Raw genomic sequence first — 26,311 nt, forward strand, 5'->3', positions numbered from 1 at the left:
CATGAGTTGAAGTAGACAGAGTCAGCCCGGGAGGGCTGGTCATAGGCATGTGCCTGAGACCATGTCCCAGAAACGTGGCCCATGCTGAGCACTTCTCAGTGAAGATGCCCGCTGGTGAGTCCTCCCTGAGCCTGGCTGCAGTGACGCTTGCTCGCTCCAGCCATGCCACGGCAGGTGGGAGTGGGCAAGTGGGCTCTTGGGTGGGGAGGCAAGACAGACTATGCTGGGGTGCAGACAAGGCGCGGGCCGGTGGAGGGGGTCCGGGGCTAGCTCAGGGACTCCCAGGTGCTGCTGAGGGCCATGCATATGTGTACGTGTGTGTGCGCACACGCACACATGCACAGGTGCATGTTTGTGTGTGGCTTTGGCCTCCAAGAATTCCCACGAGAGGGATTGTGCAAGGCTGGAGCAGTTGGAGGGGCGAGTCTCCTGGGAGAGGCGAGAGGGGGCCTGAGGTCTGAGACGGGCCTTGAAGGACAGGGAGTGTCAGGAGGGTGGCATCTCATGCAAGGGACAGCAGAAAGACCTGGTGGCTGAAGCACGGTGGCCACAGCAGCTTCCAACAGCCCACTCTGACAAGGCCCAGGAAGAGTGGCGATGAAGCTGGGTAAGACAGTGGGACAGGTCAGAGATTGGAGAGCTCGTCAGGGTTTTGAGTTGATTTTTTAAAAATAGTGAGGGGCGCCTGGGTGGCTCAGTCGGTTAAGCATCCAACTTCAGCTCAGGTCATGATATCACGGCTCATGGGTTCAAGCCCTGTGTGGGGCTCTGTGCTGACAACCCAGAGCCTGGAGACTGCTTGGGATTCTGTGTCTCCCTCTCTCTCTGCCCCTCCCTCCCTCACCCTTTCTCTCTCTCTCTTTCTCTCTCAAGTATCAATAAACATTTTTAAAAAATAGTGAACCATTAACTATTCTAGAGTGAGAGAGTGACCTGAGGAAAGTACTCTTCTGAGAAGGGCAATCTGGGTCTGCGTGCATGAGGGAGGGAAGAGTTGCAGGCAGGCCTCAGTCCTGGATACTCACTAGGCGAGACTTATTCCGCTCCTGATCTCTGAGCAAGAAGAAATCCACGTCTCCAGACATGTGGAAAGGATTAGCCGCATGGTCAGGAACAATCTCGGGCACTGGGGAGGGAGATATCTCATTGGAGAGATGAGCCAGCTCTTCCAAACAGGTGGTCTGTGCCTCTGGAGTCCTGGTGCCCTCCCAACCCAGCATGAGGAGCTTCCTTGAAAGCGTGAGCAGCTGTCGAATGTTCTCTTGGATCCAGCTGTGCCTGAAATCCAACCCTGGACCTTCTGACTGCAGAAACTCACCTGTCAGGTTTAACCTAGGTGGGCTTGGGCTTCTGTCCCTGACATCTGAAAGAGACCTGGTAAACACAGCTCCCACCCCCCGCCCCCGGTCTCAGACATGTGGCCCTCTGTCTCCTCTCATTTAAAGTCCCAGGAACCCCCATTCTGCAGAGGGGAAAAGCAGGAGTGGGGAAGTGATGGGGCCAGATGGTCAGGGAGGCCCAGTGACTCCAGAGCAGAGGCACCTGCTTGCGGAGGGCAGTGCGTGCTGTAGGGCAATGCCCTGTCCGCAGGATTCTCCACAAGCCCCCCAGGGGGAGGCTCAGTTTGGGGGCGAGTGACGGCAAAACACCTGAGGCCTGGGGAGGCAGGGCAGGACTTTGAGAGATGGGAGCTGCCAAGGACCCTAATTTTGCTGCTCCCCCTACCCCTTTGGGTAAGGGTTAGGTTCCCACTGCTCAGCTCAGCAGGGATCAGGGAGGACAGAACCCAGAAGCACCAAACTAAGGTCTTAAAAATATGGTTGCTTTCTCCCGCATCCTCCATTTGGAGGAAACAGCATTCGTTGTAAAACAAACTAAAGCATTCTTGGAAGCTAAAGAGTATAATAACAAAATAATTCCTCCACTTCAAAACAATCGCTGGTAATATTTCTGGGGGTATTTTCTTCTAGTACATGCTAACACCTATTTTTAATAATTTCATATCTTCTTTTAAAAAACACTTGACCAGGGCGCCTGGGTGGCTCAGTCGGTGAAGCGTCCGACTTCGGCTCAGGTCATGATCTCATGGTTCATGAGTTCGAGCCCCACATCGGGCTATGTGCTGACAGCTCAGAGCCTGGAGCCTGCTTTGGATTCTGTGTCTCCATCTCTTTCTGCCCCTGCCCCACTCATGCTCTGTCTCTCTCTCAAAAGTAAATAAACACTTTAAAAAATTAATAAAATAAAAAAATCTTTAAGAAAATAAATAACTAAAAACACTTTACCTTCAGCAGCTGCCTGTGAAATTACTAATTCTTTGTGGACCTGTGGGCAAATGTAAAAGGCTGCGGTAACGCGTGATTTCATCAGGACCCGTTGCCGGGACATGTGCAGCAGCCCGGGAGCTGCCTCGGACACCCCGCGGCACACACCCGTGTGCCCCCATGGACTGGGTCTTTGCAACTGATTTCGGGAAGGGAGAACAGAGGCCAGGGGCTGTGAGCATTTCCAGACTTCGAAGTCTGATGCTGGCCTGCCTTTCCTGTCTGTCTTATTTCACACCCTCACCAGCAGAAAGGGGATGCTGTGAAGAGGGGATTTGAAGTTCTAAGAGACTCAAAATACCGCCGCACAAGAGTCCTACTTGTCAACTAGGAAGAGTGGAGAAACTGACAGACTCCACCCTGCTCAGGCCATCGGAGGGAACCAGGGCGGAAGCCAGAGGGGTGGGCCGTTTCTGGCCAGTGCAACCCCAGCATGTCACCGCGGTGGTCCGCCAGGACCCTTCACCCACACCTGTCCTGTGGAGGTGTCAGGAAAGCCCCGAGTCCACAACATCTTTGTACTATTCTTTCAACTTTTCAACCGGTCAAAATAGTTTGAAAACGAGTGAGAAGAATAAAGAAAGATTATCCACTCCTGGGCCCAGCCGGGAGGAGGAAGCAGGCAGTCCGTTCTCAGCTGGGCTTCTGGAGAGGGGAGCCTATGGGAGGGGGGGCGCCCAAGATAGGGAGAGGTCACGTGGGTGGTGGTCACACGGGTGGTGGATGGGAGGAGAAGGGACTGGGCTTGTGCAGGTTTGGTTTGGAGTCGTGCACTCTTGTCCCACGCCTAATCACAACTTTCTTTTACATCCTTTGATTCCGACACAGGGGTTCCAGAAGAGACCGCCCAAGGGCCTCTCTGTGTCAGGCGGCCGGGGAGGTGGGGGGAGGTGGCGGGGGGAGGAGGTCGGGGGAGATGGTGCCCTGGGCACGTGGCTCGCCTCCCTCACCAGGCCACCCCCCCCCCCCCGCCAGAAAAGGCATAAGTTTAGAAATTGCACACAGCTCCGGACAAGACGGGGGAGCCTGGCAGACAGGGAGTGTTGGAACTGGGGAGGCAGCGGGTCTGGGGTTAAGTGGGGAAGTGTGGCCCACTGGGCTGGGCTGTGGGAGGAGGGTGTGCAGGAAGTGATGGCTCTGGGTGCAGCAATGGTGCTGTACAGCTAACCCCCTCCTCACACCCTCATGCCTGTCTCTCTCACTCCCTGCATCTGCCCAGCAGCCCCGGGCAGAGGCATCTCCCTAAATTCAGAACAGTGAGGACTGAGCCAGAGTCGGAATCTTTATGTCCCCAAATTGGCCGGTAGCACGCCTGGGCTGCATGTCCCGTGTCCCCATCGAAAAGATTAATTATGATAGTTAGCAAGCACTGAGCACTTAACCGTGGGCCAGACCAAGGACTATACCTGACTTGATTTTCATAGCAATCCTATGAGTTGGGAATTCTTGTTACTCCCACTGAGGAAACTGAGGCACGGAGAGGGAAGCGGCTCACCCGAGGCCACAGAGCTAGAAGTAGCTATGTGGGGACGGGCTTCCAAAAACAGAAATTGCATTTGCAGTCCTGCAAGTAGGGAATGTTTCCGAATGGCTAATGGTTAATGTATTAATGTGAAGATGAGCCCACGATCAAGGATGGCAGTCATTTGGAGCAGATCATTCCAGAAAGGCAAAGTCGGTTTGACATTTAGAAACCAATCAATGTAGTAACCCCAATAACAGAATGGGGGAGAAAATTATATGATCTTTTCAAGAAATGCAGTAAAAGTATTTGATACAGTTCGAAACTGATTTTTAATGAGAGTCTTAGCAACATAGGAATAGAAGGAGACTTCCCTGGTCTGATAAGAGGAAGTGTGGTGAGCTGAGTAATGGCCCCCCAAAGATGTCCATGGCCTACACCCCAGACCTGTGACTAGGGTCCCTTATATGGTAAAGGGGACTTTGCGGATGAGATGAAGTTAAGGACCTTGAGATGCGAGATGGTCCTGGATTTGCAGATGGGTCTGATGCAATCACGAGGGTCCTTCTAACAGGAGGCAGGAAGGCCAGCAGCATGAGGAGGAGGTGTGACAATGGAAGCAGAGGTTGGAGTGATGTCACAGAGACCGGAGGACGCTGTGCTGCTGGAGTTGGAAATGGAGGAAGGAGCCAGGAGCCAAGGACGCAGGCGCCTCTAAGCTGGAAAAGGCAAGGAAGCAGATTCTCCCCTGGAGCCTCTGGAAGGAACGCAGTCCCATGGACACTTTGATTCTAGTTTTCTAAGTTTCATTTTGGACTCTGACCTCCAGAATTGTAAGATAATTTATCTGTGTTGCTCTAAGCCACTGAGTTTGTGGTAATTTGCTATAGCAGCTACAGGAAATGAGTATAGGAATCTACAAGAAACCTCTAGGCAAAATATTGCGTGCTTCCCCCGCCCCCCATGATCAGAAACAAGGCATGGATGCCTGTCTTTGCACTTCTACTCAGGGTTGTAGTTAAGCAAGAAAAAGAAATAAAAAGTATAAGATTGGAAAGGAAGGACAAATAATGTCATCTCAAGGTGATGTGATTGTAGAGGAGAAAATCCAAAGAATCTGCAAACAAAATGGTCACAACTAGATTAGAGATGATTTATAGGTCTGATTGTAAAGTGAAAGCAAAACTTGTATAAAATGCAGTATCTTCATGGCTTTGGGGGTCAGCAGAGAGCTTTAAAACAGTTCATAAAACATACCAACGATAAGAAAATGATTGGGAAAGTGAACTCCACTAAAATTAGGAACTTTTGTTCATTAAACATGCACCACTAAGAAGGGAAAAAGCAATCTGCCAAGTGAGGGAAGGTATTTGCATATTTAGAACTGGTGAATGACTTGTTTCCAGAATATGTAAAGAGTTCCTAGAAATCATTAAAATGAAAAGACAACCCAGCAGAAAAGTGGGCAGAGTCAGGAACAGGCACTTCACAACAGAGTCATCAGTGAACATATGAAAAGGTAATCACTCTCATGGATCACAGGGAATATGAGATACTAATCCATATCCAAAGGGCCAGGTAATAGCAAAAGTATTGACAACGTGCCAGGTGTTGGAAAGGATGTGGAGCGTCTGGATTGCTCACACCTATTATTGGTGGGACTGTGAATTGGAACAAGTGTTCTGGAAAACTGCTCAGCACTATCTACTAAGGTTAAACATCCTGCCAGCAATTCCACTCCTTCCTCATTTCCAGGAGAAATGAGCATTTATGTCCTCTAAATGGCATGCACAGCAATGTTCACTGCAATATTGCTCAGAATATCAAAAACCCAGAAACAACCCAAATGTTCATCCATCCCGGAAAGAATGATATACTGTCGGCATATGCACACAACAGAATGCACACAGCAACAACCAAGAAGGGACTCTTGTGACTGGCATTTCACAGGTGTGATGTTGCATGAAAGAGGCCAGGACCGAAAGAGCACGGAGTGTGACTGCACTTATATGAGGTTTGAGAATGGATAGAATGATTCTGGGGTGACAGCAGAGCCCTGCTGTCTCTGGGGGAAAGGGAACTTCCGGGAAGATGCAAATGTTCTAGATGGCGAATGAGATGGAAGCTACAAATGTGTATACATTTACTGAAATTTGTCAAACTGTATACCTATGATTTGTGCATTTCACCTAATTATTCCTTAGCGAAGGGACCAAACCAATCACACCAAACCCGGATGCCTCACCCTTAATGTGGTGATCAGTTCAGGCACAGGGATCCATGGTTAGAAGAAGCTGTTGGGTGAATGGTTGATGGGAATGTGGCAGAGGGCCAGGCGGTCACCACCAGACCGCACCGAGCGTGGCAATACCACGAGTGGGGGGCAGCTAGACGCACGGGCTTCTTGTGAGAGGTGGTAGGGAGCATTCTTGTGGACAAAATGGAACATCTTATCAAGCACGTAAGGTTAAAATGTACAATTAAAGGAAAGATGAGGAACAGAGAAACAGTTTCTAGAACAATGACCTGGTAGCAAACAGATACATACAGAACAGGGGTCGTTCTACAGGTAATTAACGCCATGTCTCAGTAAGTCAAGACGCAGAAAATGAAAGGATGTGGGGGAGGGGCTCTGCTAGATTGTAAAGAGAGAGAAGATGATCAGATCTCATTTGAATCAATTAGAACGAATCTTCTATAGGAAGACATATCTGAGATAATTGGGTAACTTCACTGTGGTCTTGCAAAGAAAAAGCCCTATTTTTAAAAAATGTACGTTGTGGGATGTAATGATGCAAGGACATGCCTGGATTTGACTTTTTTTTTAATGTTTATTTATTTTTGAGAGAATGATAGAGTGTGAGTGGAGGAGGGGCAGAGAGAGAGGGAGACACAGAATCTGAAGCAGGCTCCAGGCCCCGAGCTGTCAGCACAGAGCCCGACATGAGGCTTGAACTCACGAACTGGGAGATCATGACCTGAGCTGAAATCAGACGCCTAACTGAACCACCCAGGCGCCCTGCCTGGATTTAAATTTAAAGTATGCTTGCCAAGTATGGAAGCAACCCAGTTGTCCATGGATAAATGAATGGATAAAGAAGATGTGATACACACACACACACACACACACACACACACACACGTGCACACACAGGAATATTAGCCATAAAAATGAATGAAATCTTGTCATTTGCGAAAATGTGGATGGAGCTAGAGAGTATTATGCTAAGCAATGTTAAGTCTCTCAAGGAAAGACAAATACAATGTGATTTCACTTGTGGAATTTACAACATAAAACAAATGAACAAAGGCAGAAAAAGAGACAAACCAAGAAACAGACACTTCACCATAGAGAACCAAACTGATGGTCACCAGAGGGAGGGAGAGGCGTGGGGTGATGGGAGAAACAGGTGTTGGGGAATAAAGCATACAGCTATCATGGTGAGTACTGAGTAACGTTCAATCACTATATTGTCCACCTGAAACTATTCTAGTTGTAGGTTAACTATATTGGAATTAAAACTTTAAGAATTAAAATTAAAAATGTTCTGGCAAAGACGAAAAACAAAAAAAGAGAAGGATAGATGAAACAAATATGGCTAAATCTTCTGTACTGGTGATGGGCACCTGAGTTCACAGGACCTTAGTCTCTATTCCTGGACAGGTTTGGGTTTTCAGAATTAAAAGAAAGAGGAGGGGCGCCTGGGTGGCGCAGTCGGTTAAGCGTCCGACTTCAGCCAGGTCACGATCTCGCGGTCCGTGAGTTCGAGCCCCACGTCAGGCTCTGGGCTGATGGCTCAGAGCCTGGAGCCTGTTTCCGATTCTGTGTCTCCCTCTCTCTCTGCCCCTCCCCCGTTCATGCTCTGTCTCTCTCTGTCCCAAAAATAAATAAACGTTGAAAAAAAAAATTAAAAAAAAAAAAAAAAAAAAAGAAAGAGGAAACCAGGCGGGTGGGGGGGGGGGGCAGGGGAATGAGAGGTGGGAGCTCAGCCTGTGAGAGGTAGGCTCAGGGAGTGTGCTCCCATCTGCCCCCTTCTGTGGAAGGATCAGACTGGCCTGCGAACCTGGGGGGCGGCACAGGAGGCCAGGGGGATGGAACAGCACTGCAGAGGCTCAGAGGAAGCAGTACAAGCAGCCAGCTGCCTACCCTTCTTCCTCTTAACAAGCGGAAGTTGCCTAGTTGAAAAGTTACATGGCTCAGCCTCCCTTTCAGATACTGATGGCCACAGGACAAATTTTAGACAATGGAACGTAGGCAGAAATTGCTGTGTGGGTCCTCTGGGAAGGGTATTTTTCCAAGGAGGACTGAGCTGGCTGGGAGGCTGTTTTGCTCCTCCCTTGACCCTTTCCCCATGTCTGAAATCAGATGTGATGGCTGAGGCTGCAGCAGCTATTTTGTGACCACATGATAACTTTGCAGTTGAAACCCTAAGGCTAAAATTGGCTTGAAGGCAGAAAGACTTGGGACCTGGTCACCAGGACAGTTTCTTAGAACTGCTGTTTGTGGGGCCTCCTGGAGCTCTGGACTGCCTCCCACATTTCCCTTTACTGGAGGAAAAATAAATCCTACTTTGTTTACATTACTATTATTTTGGGTGTCGGTAACCCATTGGAAGCAGAAGACTTTCCTTTTGCCACCGGTGTTGGAGACAGGCCTACGGAGGGAGATGTCTGACTCTCACCCACGCAGACTTCAGCTCCCAGCTTGAGGGCTCCCTTTACCTGTGTTCCTGCGTTTTTCCTTTTTTTCTTCAATGACTGAAGTAGAACTATTGTCCGTGGACTCCAGGATGTTCTCTGCGGGGAGACGAAAGCAAAGGCCACAGCAAATGACTCATTGGCTCTTGAAGCCGTGAACACAGCAGGAGGCTGGGAGAGACTCCAGTGTCCTTGCCTGCCTGCTGAGCCCCCCCACCCCCGACAAGTCACCCAGCTTCCCTGAGCCTCAGTTTCCACATCTGAGAGGATTGTACGGACTTTGCTGGCAAGCTGTGATAACTGTGCACAAAAATGGCCGTGTGCACACGTGCCTGACACACACAACACGTTTTGCGCTTTTCTCTTCGGCATCCTTCCATTTGCCCCATGAGAGGCGCGCAGGGCCCGTTTATGGGGAGGTCACAGACCCAAGCCCTCTGCTTCAGGGCTCTGCCTGCGCCTTTACCGTGAGCCTCCCAGGGCTTCCCTCGGGACTGCAGCGGAAGATTGGGGGAAGCCCATAACCTTGATGCCTTCCCTTCAACTGACACCCACAGGGATGGAGGCATTTGGCCTGGTAGGTTCTCCTACCCCAACTCAGAAATCATCTGTAGCTTGGAGATTCCAGTCTATGCCAGCTTGGGAGGGCAGCCAGCTGCTGGCAGATGGGGAGGGGGCTGCCAGGGAGCCTGGGGATGTGCTCAGGTGGGCAGCCAGTCATTTTCGACCAGCTTGGGGGAGGAGACTTGGGATGACGCCGGGAAGGCAGGGCTTGTGAGGTGAGGGACGTATACCAAGGGCAGACCCTGAGCAGCTGGGTGATGGGCTGTGGAAAGAGTGAGGAAGAGAGTTGTCCTGTGGCCCTGGCAGGCGGGTCAAGGGTGTGGGACTGACAACTCAGATGCCTGCAGGTCAAACTGCATATATAACGGTGAGCAGAGAGGAGGCAATAGGGAGCGGTGAGGTGTGTGGAGAATTCAGGAGCACAGACTGCTGGGTGCATATTCTCCATCTGGCTGACTGCATGGTTCAATTGCCAGGTAGCAACATTTAGTTAACTAGATCACAAAAGTCAACAGATACTGCTATTATTTAAATAGATTAAAACCCAAGCCAAACAAACCAAAACTCTAATGAAATTCAACTTTTGTCTTAATTAAAAGAGCAATGCACAGGCATGGCAAAAAGGGTTAACGATGTGGTTTGCTGTGTTATGATGACCACTGAAATGACATGTTGATACGACGAAAAATCCTCACCCGGAGCCCTCCCTACCAAATGGATCTTTGTTTCTCTAACCAGAGGTATTTTTGCATACGCGTGCTTAGATGTCCCCTTACTTTTTCACTGCAGAATCATCTTTCATGCTACACCATGGATGAACCTTGAGGACACTGTGCTGAGTGACAGAAGCTAGTCACACAAGGACACTGTATGAGCCAACTTACACGAGGTCCCCAGAGCAGTCAGACTCCTACGGACAGAAACCAGGATGGTGGGTGTCAGCCACTGGGGGAGGGGATGGGGTGGGGAGTTAGTGTTCAATGGAGACAGAATTTCAGTTTTACAAGATGAAAAAGTTCTGGGTTTGGATGGTGGTGACGGTTACCCACCAGTGCGAAGGTACTTACAATGCCACTGGTCTGTATACTTAAAAATGCTCAAAGGAGTAAATTTTGTTATGGATCATTTCCCATCATTTTTAAAAAGTTAGAAAAAAAAAGAATAGAGGAACAGTTCAGTCAGTCGAGTGTTTGACTCTTGATTTTGGCTCAGGTCATGATCCCAGGGTCATGAGATCGAGCCCTGCATCGGGCTCTGTGCTGAGTGTAGAGCCTACCTGAGATTCTCTCTCTCTCTCTCTCTCTCTCTCTCTCTCTCTCTCTTTCTCTCGCTCTCTCTCTCTCTACCCTTCTTCCCTTCTTGCATTCTCTCTCTCTCTCTCTCTCTCTCTCTCTCCCCTTCTTCCCTTCTTGCATTCTCTCTCTCTCTCTCTCTCTCTCAGAAACAGTATATCTGCTCATGCACAAATCTCCTTGCTCCATAGTCAGGTCCCCTTAGTCAGGTGCCCCTTAGTCAGGACCCTGAGGCTATTTCTAATCTCATGCAACTTCCAAACTTGCACAATCCTTGCTCTCTATCACCAGCTTGAGCTGGACTGTTTCCCACACACCTGGAATTTGTCAGTCTGAGAGGCAATAAACTCATCTCAATTTTAATGTGCACTTTGCACTTCTTGATCTCAGAAAAGATCGTGTATCTTTTCAGATGCTGATTATCCTGGCTTCTCTCTGTTAGTATCCTTTGCTCATTTTTAAATTGGGATGTGGTGGTTTTTAAGTGATCTTGAGCACTTCTACCTATTAGAGGACACTAGCTCCTTTGTTCGTCGGAGCTGCCGACAGTATGTTTGCTCCTGCTGATACGACTATCACCTTTGGACTGTCTCTCATGCATTTGCCTTACAGGACATTTTAATGTTTACTCAGTGCAATGCTTTGGCATTCTGTATCTTGCTTAGAGAGGCATTCTGCATCTGAAGGTTAAGTACATGTAAAAAGTTCCTGTTTTCTTCTAGTACTTTAACAGGATGCTTTTTTTTTTTTAATTAAAAAGCTTTAAAAATGGAAGCCTACTTTTAGAAAAATTCTCCGGGAGAGGTGAGCTGGCTGCAACATGTCCTCATAAAAAGTGATAACATGCCCCCTCCCCGCCCCCAGCAGGGGGAGATGGGGGGTGGGCGCCTCCTGCCTCCAGTAGCACCTGTGTGGTGGTGGTGGGGGGGGAGATGCCGGCTCCCTGGGGAAGCCACCTGTTGACCTGCTCCTTCTCCAGCAGCCAGCTGTCCCTCTGCCTCTACTCCCCTGAGACACCTTCTCTGCACTCCGGCTATAAGAGGGATGGGCCAGCACTGTGGGACCCAGCCTCGTCCCTTCTTCACTCTGGGACTTACTCAGTATCTCCCCTGCACACCGCCACGCCCTCCGCACTACCAGGACCTTCTGCTCCCCATAGAAGACAGCTGGGGGCTTAGATGAGGGTGGGAGTCAGTGGCAGGATGGGGCGGGAGTAGGCATGGATGCAGTGCTTTCCAGAAGAGCCCGGTGGGGGGGGGGTGCTTGGTGCCTGACTGGGTGTGGACATGGGAGAGAAGGGAGCCCCGGGGATAACTCCATCCCTTAGGCAAGAACGCCCTTGCATCAGGCGCTGTTTGCTGAGGTGGCAGAGAAGGGAAGGAGGGATCTGGGGTGGCGGGGGTGGGGATCAGGAGGCCCGGAACTCAGGCAGGGTGCTGGGTTCAGGTCCCCGTGGCAACCGCCAAACAGGGGCTCTGAAGAGGCCACTGTTGATGGAGGCCTGGGGACTAGGGGAAGAGAGGACGGAAATGTGGGTGTCCCTGGTGAACAGATGGAAACTGAGGCTGTGGTCGTGGCTGAGAGAGAGGATGGCCCAGGACACAGCCCCAGGAACCCCGATGGTGGAGGAGCTTGGCAAGGAGGCCGATGGAGCAGATAGACAGGCCAGAGAGGACCAGAGCCCAGGGAGGAGGGCCGGAGAAGGAGCGAGTGGAGGGGAGGTGCCCTTGGAGAGGCCTCAGCCACGCCCCAGAGCGAGATGGGCAGGGTGGAGTGATGGGGCAGAAGCCAGGATCCCACAGGGTTAGGGAGGGGACACCAGTAGACACGGTAGGTTTGGCCAGCTCTCAAGGGGTGGCTGTGAATGCGGGGGAGGTGCACAGTCAGAAAGGGGCCACACAGCTGAGGAAGGGCCACCACCAGATTCCCCACAGGACACAGAAGGTCCACTCAAGGGGAGGTATTTGAGAGGCGGGGAAAACCAAGAGGAGTAATTCGGTGCTTTCAACAGCAGGGGCCTTGCCCACCCCTGGGTGTGAGAGGGCAAAGGAGAGACACATGCCAGAGCCCAAAGAGGTGGCTGCATGGAGTCTTGACCATACCTGGCAGCCTGGCAGACCATTTAAGACACAATTTGGAAAAATGATCATGCGCTCATATCCTCTGTGGTGGCTACCACCTACCATAGCCCCCAGCGTCCCTGGGCTCCTGGCACTCACGCCCTGCCGTGACCCCTCCAGCCGTGGAAGTGACAGTGGGTGACTTTTGGAGCGAGGTCAGAGAAGACATTGTGGTCCTGCCTTGCTCTCTCTGGGATCACCTGCTCTGGAAGTGTCAGCCCCAGCCAACGGCCATGTGACTGAGCCTGCTGGGAGCCCATGCCACGGCCCCAGCCTCGTCTTCAGATGACCGCAAAGGAGATGCCCTGGGCCAGAACCCCAAGCCAAGCCCCTCGTGAGTTCCTGACCCACGGAAACTGAGCTAACGCATGCTTACTATTGTTTTAAGCCACCAAGTTTTGGGGGGAATTTGTTACACAGCAGTAGAGAACCAGCACACTCTTCAGTGGCTTATAGGACTGTAGGGGTCACCTTCCTTCATAAGATGGGGAACTCCTTGAGGACAGGTGCATTAACTGTGGCTTGTCCTTTCTATATCTGACGCTCTAATATCTGGATCTTACTGACCTTGCAGGGACTGTCCCTGCCTCTCCACCCTGGGGTTGGCCAATCCCTAGAGAGAGTTAAGGAGTTGTCCAAGAGTACAAACTAATCCGGAGCTCACACACCCACCTCCCACCTCTGCTATCAGGTTCTCATACCCAGGGCCACTGGCCCCTGCTCCAATCACCCAAGGCCAGGTACCAGACATCTCAAGACAGCACTATTGCCCCGAGTCCTGAAATTACTCAATCCAGTCAACCCTAAGCCCATATACCCTGCCTCACCCGTTCCTTCCCATGGAAATCACAACAGAGGCTCCTGCCCACAGTTGCCCTGCTCCCTCTGCTTTTGACCCAGCCCGGTCCTTCCCTGTGTGGCCCTGCTTCCTGTTTCTAGGGATCTGTGAGGATAACAAACTACCTCTCCCATGGCAGCCACCCTCTCATCTGTTGGCCTCATCAGACCTGAGTAGTAATGCAACCTACATTGTATTTTTTTTAATTTTTTTATTTGTGTGTCAATTTTAATATCTATATATGGATTTACATTTCCATAGTTCTTTTTCGTTACGTTGATATATCTACATGGCATATTTATGATTGCTTTTGTTCTCTTTTAAAAAAAATTTTTTTAATGTTTATTTTTGAGAGAGAGAGACAGAATGTGAGTGGAGGAGGGGCAGAGAGAGAAAGGGAGACACAGAATCCGAAGCAGGCTCCAGGCTCTGAGCTGATGTGGGGCTCGAACCCACGAACCTTGAGATCATGACCAGAACCCAAGTTGGACACTTAACTGACTGAGCCACCCAGGAGCCCCTCTTTTTTTTTTCTTTTTAGTTAGCATACAGTGTTATATTAGTTTCGGGTGTACAATACAGTGATTCAACAATTCTATACATCACCCTGTGCTCATGATGACAAATGCTCTCCAGAATCCCTATCACCTATTTCACCCATCCCCCACACCCCTCCCAGCCTCTTCATCAAGTTCTGCCCTGGAAACTGCAAGTGTCCATCTAGACTCTAGAGTTCCAAATTGGGATTCTGATAGCTCCTGCCAGCTCAGAAGTTGTTTTGGTGGAGAGACGGATTCCTGGATCTTCCTACTCTTAATATTTCCCATGACGTCACCCCAAGCGTAGAGATTTTACTCTTTTAGATGCCCTTGTGAATGGAGTTGCTTTCTTAATTTCCACTTTGGATGGCTTGGTGCTGGCGTGTAGGAACACAAATAGTTTTGGTGTTTTGATCTTGTACCCTGCAACCTGGCTGAATTCATTTACTTGCACGAGCAGCTTTCTGGTGCATTCCTTGGGATTATCTTTATATATAGGAGTAGTTTCCCGTCTTCCTTTACAGAGGGGGCGCCTGGCTGGCTCGGGCAGTGGAGCATGTGACTCTTGATCTGGGGGTTGTAAGTTGGAGCCCCACACTGGGTGGGGAGTTTACTTAAAAACAAAATCTTTTTTTTAATGCTTATTTATTTTTGAGAGAGAGAGAGAGAGAAAGAGAGAGAGAGAGAGAGAGCACAAGTGGGTGAGAGGCAAAGAGGAAGACACAGAATCCAAAGCAGGCTCCAGGCTCCGAGCTGTCAGCACACAGCCCGATGCGGGGCTCGAACTCACGAACCCCGAGGTCATGACCTGAGCTGAAGTTGGACACTTAACCGACCGAGCCACCCAGATGCCCCAAAAAACAAAATCTTCAGAAAAGAAACATAAATGCTCTGGCTTGAGCTTTTAGCACAGTGTCGAATAGCTAGCAGACATCCCTGCCCAACTCCGACCTTCAGGGGAAAGCTTTCAGGCCAACAGGATTGTACCAAGGACCTGTTACTTGCCAAGCAAGTACGGCAGGCAAGACGGGCAAACACCCCTGCCTGGGTGGAGCTTACGACGTGCTGGGGAGAGACAGACAAGTTGGGAACGCTGACGCACGTTGGCAGGTGGAAAGTGGCACCAAGAAAAATAAAACAGAAGGTGACATTTGAATGAACTCCTAAAGGAGGCGGAGGAGGGAGCCACAGGGAGATCTAGGGGAAACGCATTCTGGTCTGGCCTAGGAACACAGGCAGCGGAGTGGCAGGAACAGAGCAGCTCTGAGAGGGAAGCTGTTTATTGCTTTTCTCTCCAACTTTCTGCAGGGGTCCTGCAGACCCCTCCCCACAAGCCTGACTGGGAAGCCTTGGGTCTAGTCTGGGCTTTCCCTGGCTCCTCTGCCTGGACAAGGTCTCTGTTGTGTCCACCTCTGCACCAGGGGTGACGCCTTGCCCAGGATCTCCAGGGAGGCTGTGGGTGAACCAGCCCCTCTTCCTGTGTCACAGACAATGGCATCCCTACTCATTGAAGTCACAAGGCCCAGAAATGGTGCAATCTCCCTGCTTAAACCCCTCCTAGCACCTCAACAGAACTGAATAATCCTCCCAAGTTGTGCCAGACTGGCTTTCTGTCTCTTCCTCTCACACTGCAAGCTCATACTGGCCTCAGGACCTTTGCTGGGCTTTCTCCACTGCCTCGAATGTCCTCTCTATTTCATCCTTCAGGATCGTTACTGATAGGTATCGAATGTCACCTCCTCTGAGACGCCTTCCCGGACTACCGCTCCCATTTAAATTATGCCCTATGCCCCTGCCCAAAGCCTCTGGTAGGTCTCCTTCTACTGCTTCTTGGCTGGTAAATACAGACTGTTTGCTTTCCAATGTCTGCCTCCCCTGTCGCAATATGAGTCCCCACCAAGGGGAGGGTTTTATTCACTCCTGAATCCCTAGTGCTTAGAACAGATGCCTGCATCCAGCTGGCACTTAAGAAAGGTTTGTGAATGAAGAGCAAACCCAGAGCTCACTCCTCTGATGTCAAATTCCGGCCATCTTGGCCCAGACCCCTTAACCACCGCTCCACCTGTATTCTCTGAGCATCTTCTTCAGACTCAGGCTTCACACTGGGAGACCAGCCGAGGCCCTGAAGGTGGGGTACTGGTGACCTTGGAGAGACTAATAATAGCAATGTCAAGGAGGCTACTGTTTACAGGGCACTTACGGTGCACAGGGCGTCATGCTGAGCCCTTGACCTGTGTTTCCATTTGCATCTCACAATAGCCTTAGGGACTGGGGATTGCTCCCATTCCACAGATGCGGTAGCTGAGGCTCGCAGAGGTGCGGTGCTCCACCGGGTGTGTCTGACCCCAGTGCCTCCGCCCTCGGCTCTCTGGGTAGGGCTGGGGTCCGGACAGCCTACCTGTACCTGGCCCAGGCTCCCCTCTCCCCCCAGGGAACTCAGTCTTTCTGGCCCTTACCGTAGTCCCCAGCTCCTGAAGCTGAACCCAGGATGTCAGGCTCAACAATCTGCCCCCATGGAGTGATTTCACGTACCCCCCTGTGTGCCCCTGCTTGGCCTGGCCTGGTAATGCCCTGGGTCTGTACACTTGAGGTACCTGCTTGGCCTGGTTTCCTCCCAAAGGCACAGACCCTCAACCCAGACCAGGGAAGCCTCCTGTTTACATGTCACCTGCAAGGGAAGTGATATACACAGTGTTGAGGGTTACAGGGTACCCCCCCCCCCCCCGCCGTGTAACCACCCTCCTGGTTCTTCTGGATGAATCAACATAGTTTATAAAGTCTTCAACGGTCTTGTGCTAGTGAAGTCATGTTGCTGCATTGGTGTGTGTGTGTGTGTGTGTGTGTGTGTGCGCGCGCGCGTTTAGAATCGATTTGTTGTCTGCAAACATTTCAAAGCTATCTTTTTTTTTTTTGGTAACCCCATTTCAGCCTTTCTTCATTTTTTAATTCACTCTGGAACAGAGCGAGTAAGCACAGAATGGCAACAGTGGGGGCAAATGTTGATATCTGTACATGTTTTTAAATATTTTTTTAATGTTTATTTATTTTTGAGAGACAGAGATAGAGCACGAGTGGGGGAGGGGCAGAGAGACGGAGACACAGAATCTGAACCAGGCTCCAGGCTCTGAGCTGGCAGCACAGAGCCTGACACGGGGCTCAAACTCATGGATTGTGAGATCATGACCTGAACCAAGATGGACACTTAACCGACTGAGCCACCCGGGGGCCCCGATAGCTGTACATGTTTTAAAACAAACTAAATGCCAATTAGCATGGACTGATTAAATAAACTATGGTACATCCACACTATGGGATTACTGTTCTGCTCACAACACTACAAGTCTAAGGGTACTCATATATTGGTAAGAAAGCGTCTCCACGGTATCTGGGTTAATGGAAAAAACCAAGGTGCAGGAAGCCTATGTCTTGTGTGGCCATCTGTGTGAGAAAGGGACAAACCGTATGAACTGTATCTATATGTATATGAACTGTATTTATATGCCAGTGTGCACAGAGCTTATGAATGGAGCTCTGTGGAAGGAGGTGAGAGATTGGAGCCAAGGGCCACCTCTGAGGCAGCGATACTGCGTATCTGGGGACAGGTGGGGCCTTTCACAAGAGGGGGCTTTGAACACTTTGGAATTTTGAACCATGGCAATAGTTTACCTACCCAAAAACAAATTACAAGCTGAAGGCATTTAAGAGCACACAGATGACAGTGTTTCCTACTCTGCAACCCGCCCCCCCCCAGCCCTGGCGGCCTCACTTCAGGCCACCCAGGGGGGGCACCTGGCAGCAGGTGTGTGACTTCAGAGGAGGCAGGATGTCCTCCCACAAGGGCCTGGGGCCAGCTGGTACTTCCTCTGGGCTCATCCCAGTGACCATAGCTGCAGAAAGGCTGAGAGAGCCCCACCTCCACTATGGTACCTTCTACAAAACCTATTATGGGGTGAATTGTGTCCCCCACCCCTCCAAGTTAATGTTTCTGAGTACTTGAAATCCTAACTTCCAGCACCTCATGACATGACCCTGGTAAGAAATAGGGTCATTGTAGACGTAGATGAGGTCATGGGTAGTAGTGTGGGCACCTATCCTGTATGACTCCCGACCTTAATCAAAAGGCGAAATTTGCAACAGACACGCACACAGGCAGAATGCCATGTGACGTTGAAGGCAGAGTGACGCATCCATAATCCGAGGAACGCCAGACATTGCCAGCCAACGAAGCCAGGAGACAGCCTGGAACAGACTCTTCCTCGTGGCCCTCAGAAGGCACCAATCCTGCCGGGGACACCTATGTCTTGGACTTCAGCTCCCCAGAGCCGTGAGACAATAAATGTCTGTGGTTTAAGCCGCCAGTCTGTTGTGGCACTTTGTTACAGCGCCCTAGGAATGGAACATGGAGTTTCTAGGGAACCTGGCACACCTGGGATTTCTGCCTCATGGCCTGATTTGGAAACACCTTCACCTCAACTGACCCTGGACCTCACTATCCCAAGCTCCCTAGGCTGTCACTGATTCTGAGCCTAGGCCAGCCCCATACTTACTGTTGTAAATCATGTCCTTGGAGACCATAGTGGATGTTATCTTGGACATCTGGGCAGAGGAACAAAGGCTTGTTGCAAAACTTGGCCTTGGCTAAAGGCGATTCCAACCTGAGGAGTGACACAGTGCTTGAGCCAGATGATCCCCGGGCCCTCACCCCCATATCCCTGGGTGGCTGGGAACAGCTGGCATCTACTGAGCGCTCACTGTGTGGCCAACACCTATATCTTCCCACCTCCCCCCTCCTTCATCCTCTCTCCCCTCCTTGACTTGGTTCCAGTTGCCCTGACTTATCTTTCTGTTTCTAGAGCATGCACCGCCACACAAGACACAGACTTCCTGCACAGCCTTGCTCTGTCTCAGGGTCTTTGCATGTACCACTTCCTTGGCCAAAAAACGTTCACCCACACCCAGCTGTGGGTGGGAGGGTGCTCCCCCTGCACCACTTCAGAGATGTCTTCCTTCACCACACCGTCCACATGCTTTCTTTCTCCCCAACCCCATATGACCTCACCTTACTTTCTTCGCTGCAGTTACCGCTGAGTTATCACTTAAAAAAAATCCGTGCATTGCCTATTTCCCCCCTGAAAGCAACCTCCAAGAGGACAGGGATCTTTTCTCACGTGGAGCCAATGTGCTCATCAAAGCGCCTAGCGTGGCGTCTTTGGAGCCTCTTAACGATTCGCTGAATGAAATTTTCCTTTTGCAAAGGAAGAAGCAAAGTGGAGATTCAGCGAGGCGTCCAAAGTCACACAGCAAAGAAAGGCCACAGCGGGGATTCCAGCTCAAGATTCCTGGCCTCCAAAGTCCGAGCCATTCCAGCAACACTCTGCTACTGCCCAGGCCTGGAGAGGGACGAGTTAGCAGCGCCCCGCTTCCCAACACCCCAACTCGGTTGGGATGAGCAGTGGGCCATACAGCGGGGGTGCACAAGGCATGGAAGGACACAGGGATGGCTAGACAGCTAGGTACATGATAAAGCAAAGTAACGAGTAAGGACACACGGGCAGCCTTGCAAAGGGGCCTTGCAAGGGGCGCCAGAGGAGCCCTCCCCGGGGCCCACGCGCATCCCCGGCCCCGCGCACCCCCCCATGCGACCCCGCGCGCACCCACCGGCCCCCGTGCGCAGCGGCTAGCTCCGAAACCTCCGCGCGGCAGTTCCCGGCTCAGGGCGTCCGGGCCTTCTATTTACGTCGCCATGGCAACCATTCTTCTTGCAGGCCAGGGCGGTGACGTCACAAAGCCTAGACGCCCCGGCTGCGTGGGGGTGGGGCCTGCGGGCTGCAGGGTCCCGGCGCAGAAAGTCGTGGAGTCCTGCTGTCCGAGGCTGTCGGGTCGCCGCCCGAACGGTGTCCGGGATGGGGCCTGGGGAACAGGAGTTTCCTCCCTCTGTCATTCCTCGTTCCTCACTCCTGCTCTTTTCCTGTCGTTCCCCGATTCATTTCTTCAGTGTGCACCTCGGGATACCTGTGGTGCAAAAACAGACCTGTCCTTTCTGTCGAGTGGACCTCACTCTCTAGAGGGGCTGTTCTCAAAGTGTGGCCCCGGGGCCAGCAGCATCAGAGATGCCGGGAACTCTTTGGAGAAGTCAACGTTCTGCCTGTTTCTGAAGCAGAAAGTCTAGGGGCAGAGCCGTGCAACCAGGGCGGTAACAGGCTGGTTACATTGCTGGCTAAGGCTTGAGAATCCCTACTGTACCAGAGGGCGAATGAGACATGTACGAAAGACACAGAATGACCAGCAAGGACTATCAGAAGACAGGGAAGAAATGAGATGTTAAAGAGCAGGGATCCAGTTCAGATAGTCCAGATTCACCAGCGGATGTGGGCTAGGGTGGGCCCTCTGCCTCCCCAGCTGACATCCCTTGTTCCTTCAAAACAGGAGAACCCCTCCAGTCCTCACCATGGTCACCACATTGTCCCATGCATCTAGGGAATTTGCAGATTCACAAAGCCTGCTTGGAGCTGGGGCACAGTCAGGGCTCTGTCTTTCTAGCAGTATTCTGTGCTCTGGAGCAGACTGCCAGCCAGTAAGATGCCAGGGAGAATCCCAGCAGCTCCTGGCTCTGCCCAAGGCAGGTGTAGCGGGTAGGGAGACCAGTTCCACGGAACATGGAGGGGCTCCCTGAGGTGGAAGGAGCGGGGATCCCTCAATTCCCACTGGAGGACCATGTCCCAACTGGCAGTATCTACCATAGGCTTTGTACAAGGGACAAAGGAAATATTATGTTAAGCCATATACGTGATTTGTGTGCGTGTGTGTGTGTGTGTGCTCACATGTGTGTGGGAGTATTTATTACAGCAGCTAGCATTCAATACCCTGAATAGACAAGTGGTGTTTCTTTACCCCCAGGATAGAGGCTCCTTACACTGTCAGGTAAAACCCCAAATGGTTTAGCCCCTGCCTGTCTGTGCAGCAGCAGAATAAAGAGCTGTGCACTGGAGTCAGGTATCAGCAGGAAAGCAAACACTTTCAAAATGGTTTATCTCGGACACTTATTGCTCTGAGACTTTTAGGAATCTGGAAAATGACTGACCCGAAGAGGGAAAAGCTACTGAGCATACTACCAATTCGTTGTTATTAACAGGTGAGTTTATAAACTATTGTGAATTACCTGTGCACTTTTACAGAATGCTTCTGTGTGCCCGCTGCTGTTCTCTGTGCCCATCTAGCACAGTCCACCTGTGAAGTAAGTCCTGTTAGTACCTCCAGGGTTAGTGAGGAGACTGAATCACCATGAGATTAAGAAACATGCCCAGCAAAGCCAGGGTGTGCCCGAGACAGGATTTACAGGCACTGGAGTTTTATCTTTGCTCTTAATTAGACACGTATGGACTCTGACCTGGAATTGTTTTATAATTGTATACAATTATCCAAAGCAATGATGCATACACTTTGAAAAAGCCCAAGAAATCCAAGGGCATACTTCATAATAAAGACACATTCTCTAGTCAATGTTTACGTTCTTGTCTTTGGCTGTCAGTTATTTAGAAAATGTGGCCTTTTTAAACTCTTAATTCGAGCCTACAAGATCTCACTCTGAACACAATTTGTCGACTAAAAGCTAATTTAAAATATGAGATGGGTTGCTGGATACACTCATAGATGGATACACAGTGCTGAAGAGACGGATAGATTCGTGTTAATTGTAGAATCCAGGTGGTGGGTATGTGAGTGTTCATTACAAAATTCTTGCGATATTTCTGAAGGTTGAAGTTTGAACAATTACATTACGAAAATTCATAATAAACATCTGGGGCCTCAGATAACGCTTGTGTGCCGGGATTATAGCACGATCTGAGGGGTGTGGCTGACTGAGAAGGTCCATGTGCTATTGTCTGCAGAAGGGGTGTCCCAGCCAGGGTGCTGTGATCTCTGCGAGGAAGCTGAGGGTGGGAGACACGAAGGCATTTGTCCGTAGGTGGTGGAAGTGGGACTCAAACCCAGGCAGCCTGGCTCTGTAGTCCAGGCTATCAAAGGCCACCCCATGCCTCCTCCCACTGGCCTTGGGAGAGGCAGCGCTCTCTCGGCTGGCTGGGGAGGGCCAAGGCGTGGGGCCCGGGGCTGGAGATGGACTCTCCTGCTTGATCAGCCAGGCAGCGTCCCGTTGCAGCCCCACCTGCACTTGTCTGCCTGGGCTGCTTGGACCCTGGGTGCCCCTAACGCAAGCCGACCTTAGAACCTCTCTCCCACTGCAGTAGACGGGTCTGGACGATATGCAACACACGTGCTGATAGCTCTTGGATGTCTGGAGGCTTCCTGTGGAGCAGAAGGGAGCAAACCTACAGCAAGAGGAGACGCAGGAGGATTTCGGTGACTCTGCCCCATCAGGACTAGAAGGGCACCCCAGCGGGCAGATGCTTCAACTCGCCTGTGCGCCCTGCATCTGGATTTCCTTTTGCCCCTTCCTTCAGCCTCCGAGGTTGCAGGACATGGAAAGAGACTAAACCACGTCTACTCTACTTCACGGTGTGTCGGCTCTTCACGGGCATTACTGACCATGTGTGCTGTTTCCAGTTTACCTGCTGCACGTGGCTGTGGCCCGAGTTCAAGCTGTGGTCTGCAGTCCCTCCGTGAGCTGTGTATCAGGGAAAGATGCCACGTCTTGACAATGAGTCTGAAGCACCACGCCATTTCCCACGCGGGGTCGCCTCCTTACCCCTCTGCCCTCACCAGTCCTTATGGCGCTCTGGCCCCGCGTGCTTTTTATGTCCCGCTCATCAGACTGCTTCTCTGCCAGCTCAGATGGACAGATGATTTCACTGGTGTCTGGGGAGAAAACAGGGTGACTTCTGGCATCCACATTTGACTACAGTGTTAAGGGGGATAACAAGAAAGGTCTTGAAGCCCAGGGTAAGATTCTGTTGGCTTGAATCATCATGGAAGACATCGTGCGGGGGTGACATCATTGGGACCAGATTAAAGGATGCATAAGGGGCACCTGGGTGGCTTAGTTGGTTAAGCATCCGACTCTTGATTTTGGCTCAGGTCATGATGTCTCGGTTGGTGAGATTGAGCCCAGCATTGGGCTCTAGGCTGGGATTCTCTCTCTCCCTCTCTCAAAATAAATACACTTTTGGAAAAAGATGCATAGAGTCTAGGGCACCTGGGTGGCTCAGTCCTTAAGTGTTCGACACTTGATTTCAGCTCAGGCTGTGATCCCAGGGTCATGGAATCAAGTACCATGTTGGGCTGTGCGCTGACAGCACAGAGCCTGCTTGTGATTTTCTCTCTCCCTCTCTCTCTCTCTGCCCGCCTCACTTGTACTCTCTCTTTCTCTCAAAATAAATAAATAAACTTTAAAATACAAAGGCTGTAGGGGCGCCTGGATGGCTCCGTCGGTTAAGCGACCGACTTCGGCTCGGGTCATGATCTCACGGTTTGTGGGTTCGAGCCCTGCGTCGGGCTCTGTGCTGACAGCTCGGAGCCTGGAGCCTGCTTCCGATTCTGTGTCTCCTTCTCTCTGCACCTCCCCTGCTTGTGCTCTGTCTCTCTCTGACTCTCAAAAAATAAATAAATGTTAATAAAAAACAAAGGCTACATAGGAGGTAAATAGGCAGATTGGGCCGTGAGTGAAAGGATTTGAGGAGCAGGGGAGACTGAGCCCCAGTTCAGGGAGCATGAGCGATCTTGTGAGGTTGGGGGTGTCAGGTGTTGTTGGCAGAGGCAGGGGTGGTGGGGGGGAGGGCTTGGAGGGGTGCCAGGAAAAGGAAGGGAGGTCCTTGCCAGGTCACAGAGGCTAGAATCTTGTCCCATCACTGCTCATGGAGCACAAAGAAGAGAAAACCACCATCAGATTTGCTATTTAGTTGAACCTTTAGCTCTGTGGAAAGGATGGGCTGGGGAGAGGTCCTAGGAAGCCATTTCCCAGCAAGAGCTAATGTTGACTTAGATTTAAGGTGGAGGCAGTTAGGAGGGCAGGAGGCTGAACCAAACAGGGTCAGAGGCTGGCTGTGGCGGTAGACGGAGCTAAGTGGACTCAGGCAGCCTAAGCGTGTTGGCTGAGATGAGAATGGGGTGGGGCGCAGAACATGGGCTCAGGTCTGCTTTCTGGAGAGAAGCTTCTAGGAGTGTAGCTGGCTGACAGGCTCCAGCTACTGCACATCTGGGATGAAGCACAACTTATACTGAAGCCATACCTTCCCCGGGCCACCCCAGCCAATGCCCAGGCACCGTGGGAGCACCAGAGGCCACTTCTGCCTTGCAAGGGACTCCTCCCGTGGGCGAGCTTTGCTTCCTGTGGCCTGGACAAGACTTCTTCAGAGCCACAGCCTGGGGCTCCTCCTGCCCTTTATCCAAATGGGCGTCACTCCCAACAGATCTCTTGTACATCTGTTTCTGTCTTAGCATTTGCTTCCTGGAGGATCTGCACTGACATGGAGAGTGGGAGTGCTGAGGGAGAGAGAACAGGGTGAGTTGTAGATGGCTGGGAGGGGCCTGCAGGATGTCCTTGTAGCAGGTGTGAAAAGCCAGGGAGAGGGGCTCTCTGGGCGTGAGAAGACACCATCGCCAGGGGGAAGAAAGAGTGTCCCCCCACCCCCGCCCCGCGCAGCAAAAAGGGAAACTAGGCACCAAAAAGGAGGAAGAAAACCAGGCAAGCGTGTTCCTTAGAACAGAGAAACAAAGCCAAAGGAACAGAGAGTTTAAAGAGTGGGTGCCAGGACAATTCGATGGGGGAAGGAACGGCCTTTCAACAAGTGCAGCTAGAACAATTGGGTTTCCAGATGCAAAAGAAGGAGGTTGGACTCCAGCTCATACCAGACACCGAAATTAAGTCAAAAGGAACCATCGACCTAAATGTGAGAGCTAAAACTCTTAGAGGAAAACACAGGAGTGAATCTTTGTGACCTTGAGTTAGGTGGCTGTTTCTTAGCTCTGACACCAAAAGCACAAGTGACAAAAAAAAAAAAAACCAGACAGATTGGATTTCACTGAAATATAAACTTTTGTGCTGTAAACGATAACCATCAAGAAAGTGGAAAGAGGGGGAAAGAATATTTGCAAAGCATGCATCTGATAAAGGACTTGTATCTAGAGTATATAATGAACTCCTATGACTCATTAATAAAAATGCAGACAATCCAATTCAAAAACAGGCAAAGGACTGCAATTGACAGTTCTCCAAAGAAGATATATGGATGGCGGACAAACACATGAAAAGATGCTCAGCATACCTCGTCATCAGGGAAATGCAGATCAAAACCACGACGAGATATCATATCACACCCACTAGGATAGACTTAATCAAAAAGACAGCTGATAACTAGCGTTGATGAGGATGCAGAGAAATCGGAGCCTTCATACACGGCTGGTGGGAATGTAAAATGGTTCAGCTGCTTTGGAAAACAGTCTGGCACTCCTCAAAGAGTTACACTAGAGTTACCCTATGACCCAGCCATTCCACTCGTAGGTGTAGACCCAAGCAAAACGCAAATGTGTCCACGTAAAAACTCGTACATGAATATTCCTAGCAGCATTCTTCATAGTGGCTGAGAAACAACCTGGATTTTCATCAACTGATGACTGGGTCGACAAAATATGCTACCCTCATACCACGGAATATTACTTGGCAATACAAAGAAACGATGTACTGGTAAATAGTGTAACATGGATGAGCCTTGAAAGCATTGCAAGGAGACAGTCCCAAAAGATCACATGTTGTTTGATTCCGTTTGCGATATCTGGAATGGGCAAATCCATAGAGACAGAAAGTCCATTAGTGGTTGCCAAGGGCGACCAGGGGGAGGGGTGGTGTTAGGGGAAAAATGGCAGTGCCAGCTAATGGAGACGTAGGTTTTTTCTTGTAGGTGATGAAAATGTCTAAAATTAGATTATGGTGGTGGTTGCACAACTCTGTGAATATACTAAATATATTTTTAAAATTTATTTTATTTATTTATTTGTTAAAAATTTTTTTAAAAAATATTTATTTTTGAGAGAGAGAGAGAGACAGAGACAGAGCATGAGCAGGGGAGGGGCAGAGAGAGAGGGAGACACAGAATCTGAAGCAGGCTCCAGGCTCCAAGCTGTCAGCACAGAGCCTGATGTGGGGCTTGAACTCGGAAACTGTGAGGTCATGACCTTAGCCAAAGTTGGATGCTTAACCGACTGAGCCACCCAGGCGCCCCTTTATTTATTTATTTTTAAGTAGCTTCCACATCCAATGTGGGGCTTGAACCCAAAACCGAGATCAAGAGTCTGATGCTCAAAAAAAAAAAAAAAAAGCAGATGCTCTACTGACTGAGCCAGCCAGGCACCCCGACTAAATGCATTTTATTTTTTTAATTATTTTTTTAATGTTTATTTATTTTTGAGAAAGAGATTGAGAGACAGAGCACGAGTGGGTGAGGGGCAGAGAGAGAGAGAGAGAATGAGAGAGAGAGAGACATGGAATCTGAAGCAGGCTCCAGGCTCTTATCTGTCAGCACA

At 50.5% G+C, this 26,311-nt stretch overlaps 1 protein-coding gene across 1 annotated transcript in view; it reads right to left on the minus strand.

The window, feature by feature from the left end:
• Nucleotides 1-18,433, minus strand: part of CFAP100 (cilia and flagella associated protein 100) — a 53,725-nt gene extending 35,292 nt beyond the window's left edge. Inside the window, exons 1-3 of the mRNA XM_047095322.1 lie at nt 18,385-18,433; nt 8,509-8,583; nt 1,026-1,126 (exon numbers count right to left, since the gene is read on the minus strand). Coding sequence (XP_046951278.1) covers nt 1,026-1,126; nt 8,509-8,583; nt 18,385-18,433 — 225 coding nt within the window. The remainder of the gene's footprint in view (nt 1-1,025; nt 1,127-8,508; nt 8,584-18,384) is intronic.
• Nucleotides 18,434-26,311: the final 7,878 nt, after the last annotated feature.

This window comes from Lynx rufus, unplaced genomic scaffold (assembly GCF_022079265.1).
Source record: "Lynx rufus isolate CCGP_SWC_20201006 ecotype Redwood Valley unplaced genomic scaffold, mLynRuf1.p SCAF_4, whole genome shotgun sequence".
Lineage (NCBI taxonomy): Eukaryota > Metazoa > Chordata > Mammalia > Carnivora > Felidae > Lynx > Lynx rufus.